Below are 14,367 nucleotides of genomic sequence, written 5' to 3'. Positions count from 1 at the left end.
CAGGATAAGCAAGGGGGAAGATCTGGAAGCAGACTCATCTGTGCAGCTGCTGGCAAGCAGAAACCTGCCCTCTGTGGCATCAGTGCTATGGCTAGGCCAGGCTGCAGTTGTTACCTTGCTCAGCTTCCACAAGTGCAGAGGTGTGCACAGATCCTGATGATTGTACAGAGGAGCAGTCAATCAAGCTCTGCTGGACAAGGATGCACAACCTGAGTCTAGTTTTCAAAATCTGGGGAGAGCAAAAGTTGTTAGGCTTCCTTTCTTTTCGTTTTGTTTTGGTATGTTTTAAGCAGTAAGTTTCCTGTCAAGAGTTTTTAATATATTTATTTGAAAACAAGGTTTTGTGAAAGAGTACACTAAATAGCATATATCTGTTCTTTAGCCATAAAACACAGACTATCAGCTTTAGCTCAGCACAGATTGGGGCTGCATGCACTGAACATCAGATCTCAATAGGAAGGTCTTCATGCCTGTCTTTCTGATATCAAGCATAGTGTCTTCTTTAGATGACATGACCCTGGAGGAAGGAGAGAGAGAGAAACCAGAAAATCAAATGTATTTAACTAAGACTTCTTGTGGTTGGTCCCACACACTCACCCAAGCCTGTCACTGACACAACATTTGTAGTTTTGAGCAAGGAGTTTATTTTCCTGCCCATCCACCAATTCAAGTGCAGAATCTCTGCTCGTGGGAGCCTTGAGACATGCCAACCCATATTTGGAAATAAAGCAACTGGAATTCTGCCTCTCAGTGAGAAACTTGCATATCCATTCAGGCACTTTAACCAAAGAACCTGAGAACTTCACCATTTATATCCTGAAACATATCTACTACTATTATTACGTTGGGCTCAGAGAGAATCACAGAACCCATGACTGAAGTGTCTTTAAATTCTGCTAAGAACTGCTGGGAAGACAAGGCAACTCCGGGAAGCAGAACAGTAGTTCTGTTTTGACAAATCCTGGCACCCTGAGGTCAAGTAGATGACAGCTTTGTTGTGTAAACTACTTGCCCCTCTTTCAGGACCATCTCTCAGGAGATGACTAGTCCCTGTGACCCCTGCACTACGCTCTGCCCAGCCAGGCTCTACTCAAGAGTAGTTAAGCCTGCCAGATTAGAGAGCAGATCCAGTACAACTGGGTCAGGCCTGACCCAAAAGAGTGAACTTGTGGACTTCTAAGCTGCCAAACTCTTAAAATTAGGACAGAGAATGTTCCTAAATCTGACACAGAAGCTGTTAAAGAGCTAAACCAAGAGTGCTGGGTGCTGGTAAATGCTTCAGTTGGTACAAAGAGGCTTTTCCTTCATTTGGATTAAAGAAGGTGACTCTGCACACTACACTGTACCTCAAGTCTTAATCATCAATGTACTCAAAGGGCTCTGGTGGTTCAGGTTCTTGCTCCTCTTCCTCGATCTTTGGACCATGAGCTGCCACAGGTTCAACCAGCTCCTCCATATCCTCACTGGTATCCTTCAGGATGATGATGCCTCCAATGGAAAGCTGCAAGACAAGTGCCATGAGCATTTAGAGCTGCTTGCCTCTGCCTCAGGGTGGAGTGTTTGTGGCCACAGAGTCTATCCTAGGCCATATGAGACTCTTCAGCAGGAATGAGTTTCAGAGAGCAAAGCATCTGACACTCACCTGGCTCTCTGCTTGATAAGGGCATGGAACAGGCAGAGTCTATCCAGGCTGCTTTTTATATTTCTTCTATCTAGGTCTCATTTCAATGGAAAGTGACATCTGGATTCACAGCTTTACCCCATTCCCAGTCTGGGGCTTTCCACATGAAAACTAATTGAACTGTAATTGCTTTACAAGGCTCATCTTTTCAGGTTTACAATGCTTAGTGAAGCCTCTCTGTATAGTTGCCTCCCAGGAGAATCTCTGAAATAGAGACTAATCTGATCACCAGCTTCTACAAAGTGAGGAATCCTATTAGCAGAACCTCACAAAAACAAAGGGGAATTAATTACAAAGATCACAACCAAACATCCTGGCAGGCTGAAGCACCTCTGGGAGTGAAACACAAGGCACAAAGAGGCAGTGCTGTGTCACGCCTGGCTGGGATCAGGGCTTTGGCCACAGCAGGATTTCAGGCTATAAACAGCATTTCAAAGAGGTCTTTTACTCTGGCATTCCCCAAAGCAGAGCAAAGGTCCAGAATGGCTCCATTCCAAGAAACTCCTTGGTTACACACCCTAATCCCAGCAAAAACTGCACTGTTCTGTTCTCTTCAAAACCTATTTATGGGGCTTTAAGGCAGGAAACTGAACTCCCTCACCAAGGACTCTGCTTCTTTTGAAACTGAAGCAAACAGCTGTGTATGTCCACATTTCAGTGAGTGGACACTTACTGGAACACACAGCAGATCTTCCCAATCCAGACAGCAGTTGGGTTACCTAGTTTTAATGGTTAGTAACTAAAAAACCCTTCCACTGCTTTGCTAAAGGAGATATTACAAAAGGGAACAGTGCACAGAGAATTCCAATGTGCTGATGGAATTCCAGGAAATCCATTTATTAGAAACATTACTATTTTCCAGGAAAAAGTATTACTACCACTGAACACCATCTTCCCATGTGTAATCCTGGAAATGGGGTTAAGTCAAGCATGTTATTTCTTGAACAAAAATAAAGGGCAGAAGACTTTGACTCAGGAGATTTACAGTTCAGGAGCCAGCTTATCAGATTTGCAATATATCTGAGCATCTCAGAGACATTAGTTACCCCTTGGGCTGAGTGCTAAAGGACCTTCTTCATTCTCCATCTGACAATCACGTATTCTCCTTATATTTACAGAGCTGAAGGAACTTTTCTAAAGCCAGGTGTAACTCTATAGGAAATATGTTCAATGAAAAAACTTCCCATTTAGGTATAAATCCCACTGCAGGGTAATAAAGCTGCAGCACAAGTCCTAATGTATTTCACTGCTTTGACACTGAACCTGTACAACTTCTCAGTCTATTTTCAAGATCACGGCTCGGTCTTTATGTTCCCAGCAATGTCATTAATACACAGAGTATGTCTGATTGGTTTTCATGCTACACATTTGACACAGGTACAAGAAAAAAGAAAAATAAAGCAGCATTAACATGGTGAAAAGGTTGCAGCAACTCTGACTTCCCCCAGCTAGAACTGCACGTGATCATTTGCAGAGAGGGACCTTAAAAAAGGAAATATGACAACATCGAAGCTGCAAATCTCTGCAACACATTCCAGTGCTGTACCAGCTGTGAGTTCTCATGTACACACAGAACTTCTGGGCCTGACACAAAAGCCCAGCACTGGGAACACTCTGCCAAGCACAGGGACTAGGAAGGTGACCCTTACTGGTTTGAAAGGCTGGTACCGGCAGCTCTCCGTCATAGTGAGAACTTTGAGCTGAGCAGGCATGACTCTGGCTGGGTTGTCCAAAAGCTGGAAGTTGGGTTCAGGCTCTTTTTTCTTTTCTTTTTCATCCTTCTTTTCATTCTCATCCTGTGGAGGGAGAAGAGAAGATCCACATGAATTTAGCAGCAATCTCTAGCATTTCACAGTTCAGCAGGGTAAGGTACAGTCAGGCAGCAATTCCAACGTGTGGTGAGAAACCTTTCTTTTCCTGAGGAACGTGCTAATATTTATCTATCTGCTGGCAGAGAAAATGCCAGCGTGCATCTAAGTGCTCTCAACAAAGCAATGCCTCACTCTCAGCTGCAGATGAAAGCAAATTCAGTGAGAAGTAGTGGAACAGTTTAACCTCTGCTTCCCCTTTCTTCTACCTTTTCTGTAAACTCACCACTTTCTGTCAAAACTGAAGATTCTTCAATATCATTACTGAGCATAAGAAAATTGCCAGAAGTTGCCCTTGCATTTTTGCAGCTATAAAGCTGCCACTGACATTTCACACTACTGGCAGTGACAGCAGTTCACCCAAAATGACTCGACCTCAGCAACTTGCTAGGGAATTACAGTGAATCCCTCTCTTACCCTATGACTCAGCAGCTAGAGGTGAAAAGCAGAAGGAAAAAAAACCAGAATCCTTTACATACTTAAAAAGTGGGTCATTTTTTTCCCTCTTTCTCAGAAACATTTGAGTAGCAAACAGGAAAAAAAAAAAAAAAAAAAGCAGAAAAGATGGGAACAACCAATAGGAAATTATCAGGAACACCACTGAATGCATGGCACGTCCTGTAACAGCAGACAGGACTTTCTCTGACACAGCAGCTGCTCACTGCTGTGCAGATCCCTTGGAAGCTATGGCTTTCTAGTCATATAACAGGCATAAGAGGAAAACAGGAAAGCAATGATACCTCTAAACATTAGGACAATGGCAAAACACTCCAACACAGTAGGTGGCAGCAAGCTCCCTGTTTACTATCCTTGTTTTTCTGCTCAGTTCAGCCAAGGAAACTTTTCAAAAATGTGGACGCACACATGGACACAACATGTGAACCCCTTCTAATATATTGCTTCCTCTCAACACCTGCAATTTAATGTAGGTTGTAGCAATTTTAGAAGAAATATGCATCTGTTCAGCACATTTTGCTTCCTACATAGAACTGTAAGAATAATTCAAAGAAAAGGCAATGTTTGGTGACAAGGAAACTTGACAAAAGAGAAAAAAACCCCAAAAGCCAAAGATTATATCTTGCATGCATGAGATGATTTATTTTCTGGGCCAGCTGCATGACATTCAGTGCCTACAATGTGGCAATACCTATGTAGGTTTAGGAAGGTTATTTTACACAAAGACCAGTGATCTTAGGCCACACGTGTGGGGTTTGTTAGATTAAAATTCAAATTAAAACCCGGGGATGCTGGTTGACAGTGACTGAACATGAGGCAGCTCAGGTGGCCAAGCAAGTCAGTGGCATTGTGGGTTGTGTCAGCAGTACTGTGGACAGCAGCACCAGGGCAGTGACTGCAACCTGTACTTGGGACTGCTGAGGTCACACCTTGAACCCTGTGTTCAATTTTGGGCCCCTCACTACAAGACGGACATTGAGGTGCTGGAGCATGTCCAGAAAAGGGCAGCAGAACTGGAGCACGAGTCCTGTGAGGAGCAGCTGAGGGAGCTGCTGGTGTTTAGTCTGGAGAAAAGGAGGCTCAGGGGAGATCTTATCACTCTCTACAACTCCCTGACAGGGGGGTGGAAATAAGTGGGGCTCATTCTCCCAGGTAACAAGACAGAGGACAAGAGGAAATGACCTCAGGTTGTGCCAGGGGAGCTCTAAGTTGGATATTAGAAAAAATTGTTTCTTCAAAAAGATTATCAAGCACTTGGACTGCCCAGGGAAGTGGTAGTATTTAAAAGATGTGGCACTCGGGGACATGGTTTGGTGGTGACCTTGGCATTGCTGGGGTTAAGTTGGACTTAGAGGTCTTTCAAACCTAAAGAATTCTATGGGTCCACAATGCACTTTCAACTTACAGTTGTTCTTGGAATATTTGCATCTATGAGCAGGGCACAATAGAAATGGTCTTTTGTCAGTACTGCAAGAATTTTAGCTGCCATATGTTTTCCAAATTACAACAACCAACAAAAATTCATTTATCATTAGTCAGCTTGCTCCAGGATGACACATTATTCACAGATGAGGATGACAATCTCCAGTGTCAGGTCTATGAGCTGAAAGAAATCATCAGAGCACCAAAGCAATCACCATAACTACTGAGCAGCATATGGAACCTGTGCTCAAACCTCAGCTGGTTCTGAGCTGTGTGTGGATAAATGTTTGGCATTTTGCTAGATGGGGAAAGCACGTAAGAGACTGCTGCCAAAAAGGTGAACATTTCAGAATAGGAGGTTAAGCATGTGCAAACCCAGAAAGTTTAAACTCTTCAGGGCTCTCAAGGTGAATTAGACATGATCAAGCAACTGCTACAACACATCTTTTAAAAAGGTCAGAGGTCCCAAGGATGTGAAATCACTAAGACTTTTTCGGCATTAGTAAGAAAATGACATGGGTAAGAGATAAAATTCCTCTGGGTCTAAAACCAGCAGGTAATGATATAATACTCATTCTTGCAGTTAAAGGCACATAAACCTGTCAAACAAGCTTTTGCCTTTAGGGAAGTCAGTTACTTAACAACACTGAGGACAATTTATTTCTCAGAAATAACAGATTCACAACTCTTGCTTTTACCAGTGCACACACAGAGTAAAGGTGCTAACCAATGTCTGCAGCAATGTGTGTCAGTGCTTTGCTCATAACACAGGTGGCAAGAGGACAGAGATAAGTGGGTGCCAACCTTCATGACACATATTCCACATTTATAAGGGTGGGGGCAAGAAGACATTCAAGTTTCAATGTGTGCACTCACCACTTCCATCTTTTCTTCTTCCTTCTTCTCTTTCTCCTTTTCCTTTTCCTTCTTCTTGGCTTTTGCAGTGATGGACAGCACAGCAGTGGAAACCTGGATACGGCAACACATATTTTATTCAGTGTGACCCAGCACTGTATACGGAGTTTCAGTCCCCCAGGCTGGAGTCTTTTGGGAGCAAATGGCAGCAACTTTCTGAGAGGGTCAGGGAGCAACAGCATTTGTCACGTTGCTGTTGAGAATAAATGTGGGCTGTTGGCACATTTTAACTTTCGGCCACGGATGTTTAAAGAGAAAGGATTTGTCCAATTCACATCCTATTCAAAGGCAAGAAAACAGCTATAAGCAGTGAGCTTTGCCTTCCATCAGAGTTCATTTCTGGATTCCTCGGTGGCTTGGAAATCTGTCCGGTCCAGCACTGAATTCTGGTAAAATGTTTTACAGTTTTCACACCATGTCATTCATCAGCATGACATGCCTGAAGCCTCCACTGCTGCAATTGCTCCCTAAGGGCTGCTCTGCCCACTGCTGTGCTCTGTTCAACAGCTTTTACCATCCTGTGCCAGGAGGCAAATTGCTTCCACTATTGTCCCACTTGTGACCGCACAGGTCTCATCTTCTCCTTTTCAATACCCAGATATTCTCAGTGCCACATTCACCTTTTTGCAATCCATGGAGCTATTATTCTAGCACATGGGCCCGCTGCTCCTTCCATATGGGATCATTTGAGAAATGTCCCACCTAATATTCTCAATGGCTGCACTGGGGCAGCAATTTGGAGCTCAAGTCACAGAAAAGGATCCTGCTGTGCTGGGTGCTGCACACACAAGTCAGCAGGGCATGGAAAGCAGGGGTTTTTTCAATACTTCTGCTTGACCACTTCAGACAAGGGAGGCTGCAGCAATTCAGTAGCAAAGCACTTGTATACCACAGTTGGCAACAGTCCCAGGCACAGTAGGAAAATTTACCTAGAATTCTCTTTCAGAGACTACAGCACCTGCCAATTTTTCCTTTGCTCTTTAGATTCTCTAGTAGTACCACCAAAGTCAATGTTTATACTAGGAGGGAGAAAGGGTTAGTCTTTACACAGAAAGAGAGCTCAAATACCTTTTCTTTCTCCTTTTCCTTTGGTACCTCAAGAGGTGGGGGGTAGGCAAATGTGGACGGCTTACAGTTGGACTTGTACTGGACTTTTGGCATCTAAGACAAAGAGTTTGAAACAATGTTAGAAGCTAGAAAAGCAGGGGAAAAATCCACAGCAGAGTAATTACTTTAGCTTCATTTTCCTTCCAGCAGAGACAAACACAGATCCTCTAAAGAATACGAGCTTCCCTTCTCCCTCTCCGGAAGCTGAGAAACTTATCAGTGGCAGCAGTTCAACTAGAACAATGTTATTTAATTATCTATAATTTGACTCTGGCAAGATCTCCTAGCCCTCTCCATACACTCCATCCTATTCACACCATGCTTTGTTTTCTTTGCTTCAAAGCTTTTGTGGCTTTGATGTTGTTGCTGTGTTTGTGTGTATTAACACACAATTGGTTTAAGATCTAAGTGAAGATCTGCTCTGTCAATGCACGCGAGGGCAGACCAAGCAGTGACATTCCCTTCCTGCCAAAGGACCGTACATTTGGGGGTGAGTTACCAGTGCCACACATTCTCTTACTCTTGGCTACTTAAGTAAGGGTAGAAAGCATCTTTTGATAGCCAATCCAAGTTGTTAAACACCCCCTGCTGCCACATCCAGAAGCTTTTTTGTGGAAATTCTTAGCTTAGTTCTTCAGCACAGGAGACCCAGCATGGTACACAGCTTTCAGGGGCTGTACCACAGCTGATAGCTGCAAGAACAGATGCACAAGAAAAGTGCCGTACCCATGACTGCTCAGTTTAATGTTTACTCCCCAAGGAATCCAAACAAATCCTCTTTTCCCACTGCTAGCTTTCCTAGGGGAGAACATCACATAATTTATCTGGAAGACCAGGGGGGGCAACACACTTTTAAAAAAAATAACCCTGACCTTCAAGAGTGATAATGGGGTGACCTCTGCCCCAACACTCTAAATAGAGTTCCTTTCTTTTTAAGCTGCTTTGAAGTGAAGAGGTCAGTATCTGCTCACAACATTTTTCTTGTTCCCATTCCCACCACCAGCTCTGCACTTTAAGCCTGTTTTTCAGATTTCTTCCAGTTAGTACCTTTTCTGGCACAAACAAGTTGGAAACATGCAAAGAAAACCAACAAATCCATGAACACGTCTTGCAGACCACTCGAATAGTCCAAGCAACTTTTCGGTCTCTTCCCGTTACGTACCTTAAGATCCTTGTTAAGGCCAATGACACAGGTTGGGGTGAACGCCAGTGACAAAAAGTGTGACAGAGGGAACCAGAACCAAAACTGGGTGAAGACCAAAACCCCCACCACAGAAGGCATGTGAGTATGTCCTGTCCTCGACTGCAGTGAAATGGTTACATTATGGCCCCCTGTAAGGAATCATAAAAGTCAGTGAATTATTCATTTCTGGGTACTCCACAGAGACACCTGAGCAATGAATCTCAAACAGCTGCTGTCAAAGGCCTGCACAGGGCTGCACAGGGCAAGCCAGGCCACAGTGGAGCCAGTTTCCTCCTCTGGAACACACCTCCCTCCTTTACTGTGAGCTCACCTTACTCAGTAAAACAGATGTACAGCACAGACAGCGCGCTGCTGTGCAGTACCCAAACGCAATTGGGGAATGCAGCCCTTCTTCCATGCTCATTTTGCCAGGATACAGGTTAGACAAAAGTACAGGCAGTGAGAGGGGGAGAAAAAGACAAACTTTTGCCATAAACAATTTTAAAGCACAGCATATAAATGATCCCCAAGACAAGGTTTGGGAGGAACACAGTACATATACAGCTGAGCATATAGAAACTTTTCTTTCTGTCTGTTTCTGCCTCCCTGGACTATCATTCATTCAGAAGAAATACGCTTAGGTTTTTATCCTACACCATCTTAGTAGGAAAAAAACGTGAACAGCAGCAACTTCAGAAATTGTTTCTAGACGTTATCAATCTAAGCTGCACAGCGACAAGCTGCTGCAGCCTTTGCAGCAAAATCTCTGCCAGACAACCAAGTCTTAGATTTGTAGTTGCAAAGCAGAGACCCAAACAACTCCATATGTTGATGTAGTGCAGAATCATTCAGCTAGAAACAAAATTGAGAGACTGGACTCGCAGACAGAGTGAGAAAGTGTTAATCTGATCTTCTGTCTACTGATGAACACAGTGCATTGAGTTGAAGAGGGCACCAGGCAAGTCCATTACTGCTGACAAGACCCAGTGCAGGGAGGTTAACTTTGTTAAAATACAAACACCCACTCCTTGCAAACTCAGGCCACTTTGTAGCTGAAAACCCCAAACTGGAGTCGCTTTTCCCAGCCTCGCACTAGCAGCCACCTCAGCAGGGCCAGACAGCAATGGAGCTGTCTGAGTTTTAAAGACAAAGAGAATTCTCTTTTGCTGCCAAAACTAATGAAAGCCCTGACTAAAGCAGTATTGTCATCTTGGGTATCTGGCTTAGTCCCAGGAGAGGCAGTGGAAGGTGGGACATTTTGATGCCCTCCTGTAGGATGCTCTGCCTACCTTCTATCTCCTTCCTCTTCCTTTTGTGGTAGTAATAGAACTGCTGTATGACAGGAAAACTTCCTGCTACATTTCTGAAGAAAGACAAAGATACAGTCTTGTCTTTTTCTACTGCTAGGTCTGCTCTACTGCTTAGTATTTTCTCTGATAGCAACCTCTTACCCTTTCACCTGAATTTGCCACAGCACTGTGAAGGGACTGCCTGAGGTCTTGTGCTATCCTTAAACATGTTGAGCACTGCACACTCAAATTTCTGGTCTTCTCCCCCATCTTTACTTTGAACTTATTTTACTGCATCACTGTGTAAGGACCAGGTCCTGGTTATCAGCAGATATTCTGAATCAAGCAGCCCCCAGTCAATGTTGCACAAGCAGCTTAATTGGACTTTATCAAACTTTTGCACTTTAATTTTCAGAATTTTAACCTATAATTCAGATAAAACCTACAATTATCCAAACTATGGAATTTCCTGAATGAACAACAGATTTAATATTCAAAAGATGCTGTTATGCTACTTCTTTCTGCTGTTTTATACCCACTAACAGTCCACCCTCGCTCTCAGGATTTTGCAGGGAGCAGGAAAGGTGGGGAGACATAATACTGCACAATTGTGATTTATATTCATAAATAAATGGCAACCCTGACTGGAAGGGAACACATTCCAGATCTTTGGCTGGATGAAAAAAAGCTGTGACATGATGCCTGGAAAAAAATTTCAAAAAACACTAAAGAAAAAAAATCTCAGGGATCCTTGTGTAGTACTATAAGGTCCATCTCCCAAAATTCACACTGCCACTAGGGCAAGGGGGGTTTGGGGAAAATCTCCAAACACTAAGTTAAATTTAGTGTCTACTTTTTTCTTAGTTTATTTAAGTCAAAATGTTGCTTCTGGGGCTTATCAACTAGGCAATGACCAAATTCTTCATTTCCACTTCAGTGCTCCCAAGGTACCCCACTCCTTCCATTAAACTACCAGCCTAAATGGCTGCCCCATTGTCAGAGCAAAAATCCCACCTCCAGCGCATCATTTCCCAGTTGTACACTGGAAATCTTGCCCTTCTAATCGATCCCTGTCATTGGAAGAGAACTGGACTTTTCTCCTCGCCCCACAAAAAAAGACACAACAAAAAACTAAATTCAATTGCTCCAACCATGGCAGATAACACAAAGAACCTTTTCTTCCTGTAGTACTAATTAAATTCTGTAACTCATTGTATAGGAAGGATAAAAGAATTTCTTCTTTTAGGAGGCTCTAATGAAAGTGGCAATAAGTTTAAAAAAAAGGAGTTCACAGCCTTCCCTGAGTCTCTCAGCAAGAAAAAATGAGGTTAAAGTTGGCACAAATTCCCATAAAGTTTATTAAAACAGGACATTTCTGGTTTCTAAATCATTGTACAATACACGGGTGACACAGCAAACAAATAAGGCTTTAGTTGCATTTTTATGATTTAATCTTAAGGGTCAGAATTCAAAACAGGTCTGTACTGCCGAGAGAAAAATCCCAGAGCCAGCCTGTCTCTGGCTTCCCAGCAACTGAGTATGAGAATGACCAAAATTATTCCAAGAGTCTCGTGCCAAGAACATTGCTCAGTGTGAGCTCCAGGAGGGGCACCCAGGAGGCACCAAGGTGGTGCCTGTTACTGAGCAGCCTGACAGTCACATGGCCCCAGGAAAGCTTTTTTACCCTGCTCCCATGCAGGTAGGTGCAGGCAGCACCACGTTCTTCTCCCCCAGCACACAGCCTGGAGATGCAGAGGTTTCATACACACACTGTTCCCACACTGCCTGGAGATGCAGAGGTTTCATACACACACTGTACCCACACTGCCTGGAGATGCAGAGGTTTCATACACACACTGTACCCACACTGCCTGGAGATGCAGAGGTTTCATACACACACTGTACCCACACTGCCTGGAGATGCAGAGGTTTCATGCACACACTGTACCCACACAGCCTGGAGATGCAGAGGTTTCATACACACACTGTACCCACACTGCCTGGAGATGCAGAGGTTTCATACACACACTGTACCCACACTGCCTGGAGATGCAGAGGTTTCATACACACACTGTACCCACACTGCCTGGAGATGCAGAGGTTTCATACACACACTGTACCCACACTGCCTGGAGATGCAGAGGTTTCATACACACACTGTACCCACACTGCCTGGAGATGCATTTCATACACACACTGTACCCACACAGCCTGGAGATGCAGAGGTTTCATGCACACACTGTACCCACACAGCCTGGAGATGCAGAGGTTTCATACACACACTGTACCCACACTGCCTGGAGATGCAGAGGTTTCATGCACACACTGTACCCACACAGCCTGGAGATGCAGAGGTTTCATGCACACACTGTACCCACACAGCCTGGAGATGCAGAGGTTTCATGCACACACTGTACCCACACTGCCTGGAGATGCATTTCATACACACACTGTACCCACACTGCCTGGAGATGCATTTCATACACACACTGTACCCACACTGCCTGGAGATGCAGAGGTTTCATGCACACACTGTACCCACACTGCCTGGAGATGCAGAGGTTTCATGCACACACTGTACCCACACTGCCTGGAGATGCAGAGGTTTCATGCACACACTGTACCCACACTGCCTGGAGATGCAGAGGTTTCATACACACACTGTACCCACACTGCCTGGACATGCAGAGGTTTCATACACACACTGCAGGCTGCTGTGCCTGAGCCACAGCACAAATTCTGAGGCTCCTTTGCTTATGCACTTCAGGACTAATCCTGATCTCAAGAGTGCAGGAAAAACCAGCTTGTTTCTGCCTGTTACACAGGATAAGGAGGTGCATGGCAAGAGAAGGCCTCAGCACAAGAGATCAGGTGGGGGAAATTGTGTTTGGAAACTTGCAAAAGAGGTAGCACTGATGGACACAGCACTTTACAAGTGTTACCTCAGCAGAAGGAAAAATTCAAAACATTGTCTGTCCTCTTTGCTTACAGAAACCTTCCCTAATAGGCTCTGCAACTCAGCCCTCGTGAAATGCTGATGGCTTTAGAGAAACCTATTCCTGACTCAACATTTAGTCATTAACATTCATGAAATTATGTTTTCTTTGCTAAAAAAAGGTAGCAGTAGTCTGTGAAACTAACTGCTGAAAAAACACTGATGCCGTTAACTGTGCTTCCCTCCTTTGAGCAACCTCTTTAATAATCATGAAAGTAGAAAAAATTAGTTATTAAAGACATATATATATAAACTTAGATATCATTTTAAAAACTGGTTATGTAAAGTTTTAACAGAAAAAGAAAAATATGAAGACTGGATATCACATGATTCCCAAATTTCTGGAGCAGGTGATGATTTAGAAATATAAAGAAGCAACCTATTGTGCTATAATAAATCAATATTCAGGATGACAAAACAGAGAAAAAATACTGTATTTGTCCAGACTTCTGGACATGAATTCTGCCTCAATGACTGGGCTGAGTCTCTCCTAGCAGAAACATGCTGATACAAGCTGAAACTACAAAACAGGGTTTATTTCTTCAATTAGCTAAAATTCCTTGAAAACTCAGATTTCTTGCTACCATGACATGACAGGCATAAAACCAGCACCTCATTGCCCAAATGAAATCTGCTGCTACAGTGGTTGCAACCAAACAAGTTCAAGAAATTTTGGCAGCTTTAAATGTTTGGAGAATTACCTGCATCCAAAATGCCTTGTGCCAGGATTGCTCCAAACTTTGCCATAACGTCATCGTGCTTATCATTGATCACCTTGGAATAGAGCTGCCTGAACTGGCTGACCTGGTTAAAAATAACAAAAAGGGGAAAAAAAGAGATTATAAAACTGATTGGATGTGTCAAATAGTCCAAGTATTGAAGAGACAGAACAGTATCGAAGAGACAGAACAGTATCACATCCAGCAATATCTAGGGCTCTACCATAAATTAATAACTTATGTCTTTTAATATATGCAATGGAGCAACAATATAGCTCAAGTATAATATTTGTAGCTGAAAAAACAGACCAGACAATCCCGGTCTGTAATCCAGTCAAAACGGGGGAAGCTGCATCACACCCACAGCATGTCTGGGAGAGTACTTCTTATCTCTTTTTAAAATTAATTTTAATGTACTCATGTACATCTTGTCTTTTTTTTTCTCTTCTCTCTCTCTTTACATACTCAGACTTAATTTGACATTCTCAAAAGCAAAAGAGGTATTTTTGAATAGAATTCTTCCAAGATGTCTTTAACAAGCTTCTCCCCACTACTGGTCCATTTTGTTCCCGCTATTCCAAATTCTCTGTCTACATCTGCAGACACAAAGGAGAGGACAAACTTCTAGCTCAAGGCAGTAGGGTCAGACACTGGTCCATCCCCCTCCCTGGTCATGGGGCACTGCCCCTGTGAGCACCCTTTCCCTGATACACCTTCCTCAGCTCCTACTCG

At 43.5% G+C, this 14,367-nt stretch overlaps 1 protein-coding gene across 1 annotated transcript in view; it reads right to left on the bottom strand.

Annotated features, from left to right (window-relative positions):
• Nucleotides 1–297: 297 nt before the first annotated feature.
• PSMD1 (proteasome 26S subunit, non-ATPase 1) overlaps nt 298–14,367 on the bottom strand; it is a 65,366-nt gene continuing 51,296 nt past the window's right edge. Inside the window, exons 19-25 of the mRNA XM_040073983.2 lie at nt 13,618–13,720; nt 8,612–8,781; nt 7,411–7,503; nt 6,304–6,396; nt 3,331–3,477; nt 1,347–1,501; nt 298–517 (exon numbers count right to left, since the gene is read on the bottom strand). Of these exons, the coding sequence (XP_039929917.1) occupies nt 1,355–1,501; nt 3,331–3,477; nt 6,304–6,396; nt 7,411–7,503; nt 8,612–8,781; nt 13,618–13,720 (753 nt within the window). The 3' untranslated portion in view covers nt 298–517; nt 1,347–1,354. The remainder of the gene's footprint in view (nt 518–1,346; nt 1,502–3,330; nt 3,478–6,303; nt 6,397–7,410; nt 7,504–8,611; nt 8,782–13,617; nt 13,721–14,367) is intronic.

This window comes from Hirundo rustica, chromosome 10 (genome assembly GCF_015227805.2).
Source record: "Hirundo rustica isolate bHirRus1 chromosome 10, bHirRus1.pri.v3, whole genome shotgun sequence".
NCBI lineage: Eukaryota > Metazoa > Chordata > Aves > Passeriformes > Hirundinidae > Hirundo > Hirundo rustica.
The sequence above is the reverse complement of the archived record's forward strand: the minus strand, read 5'-3'. Positions and strand labels throughout refer to the sequence as shown.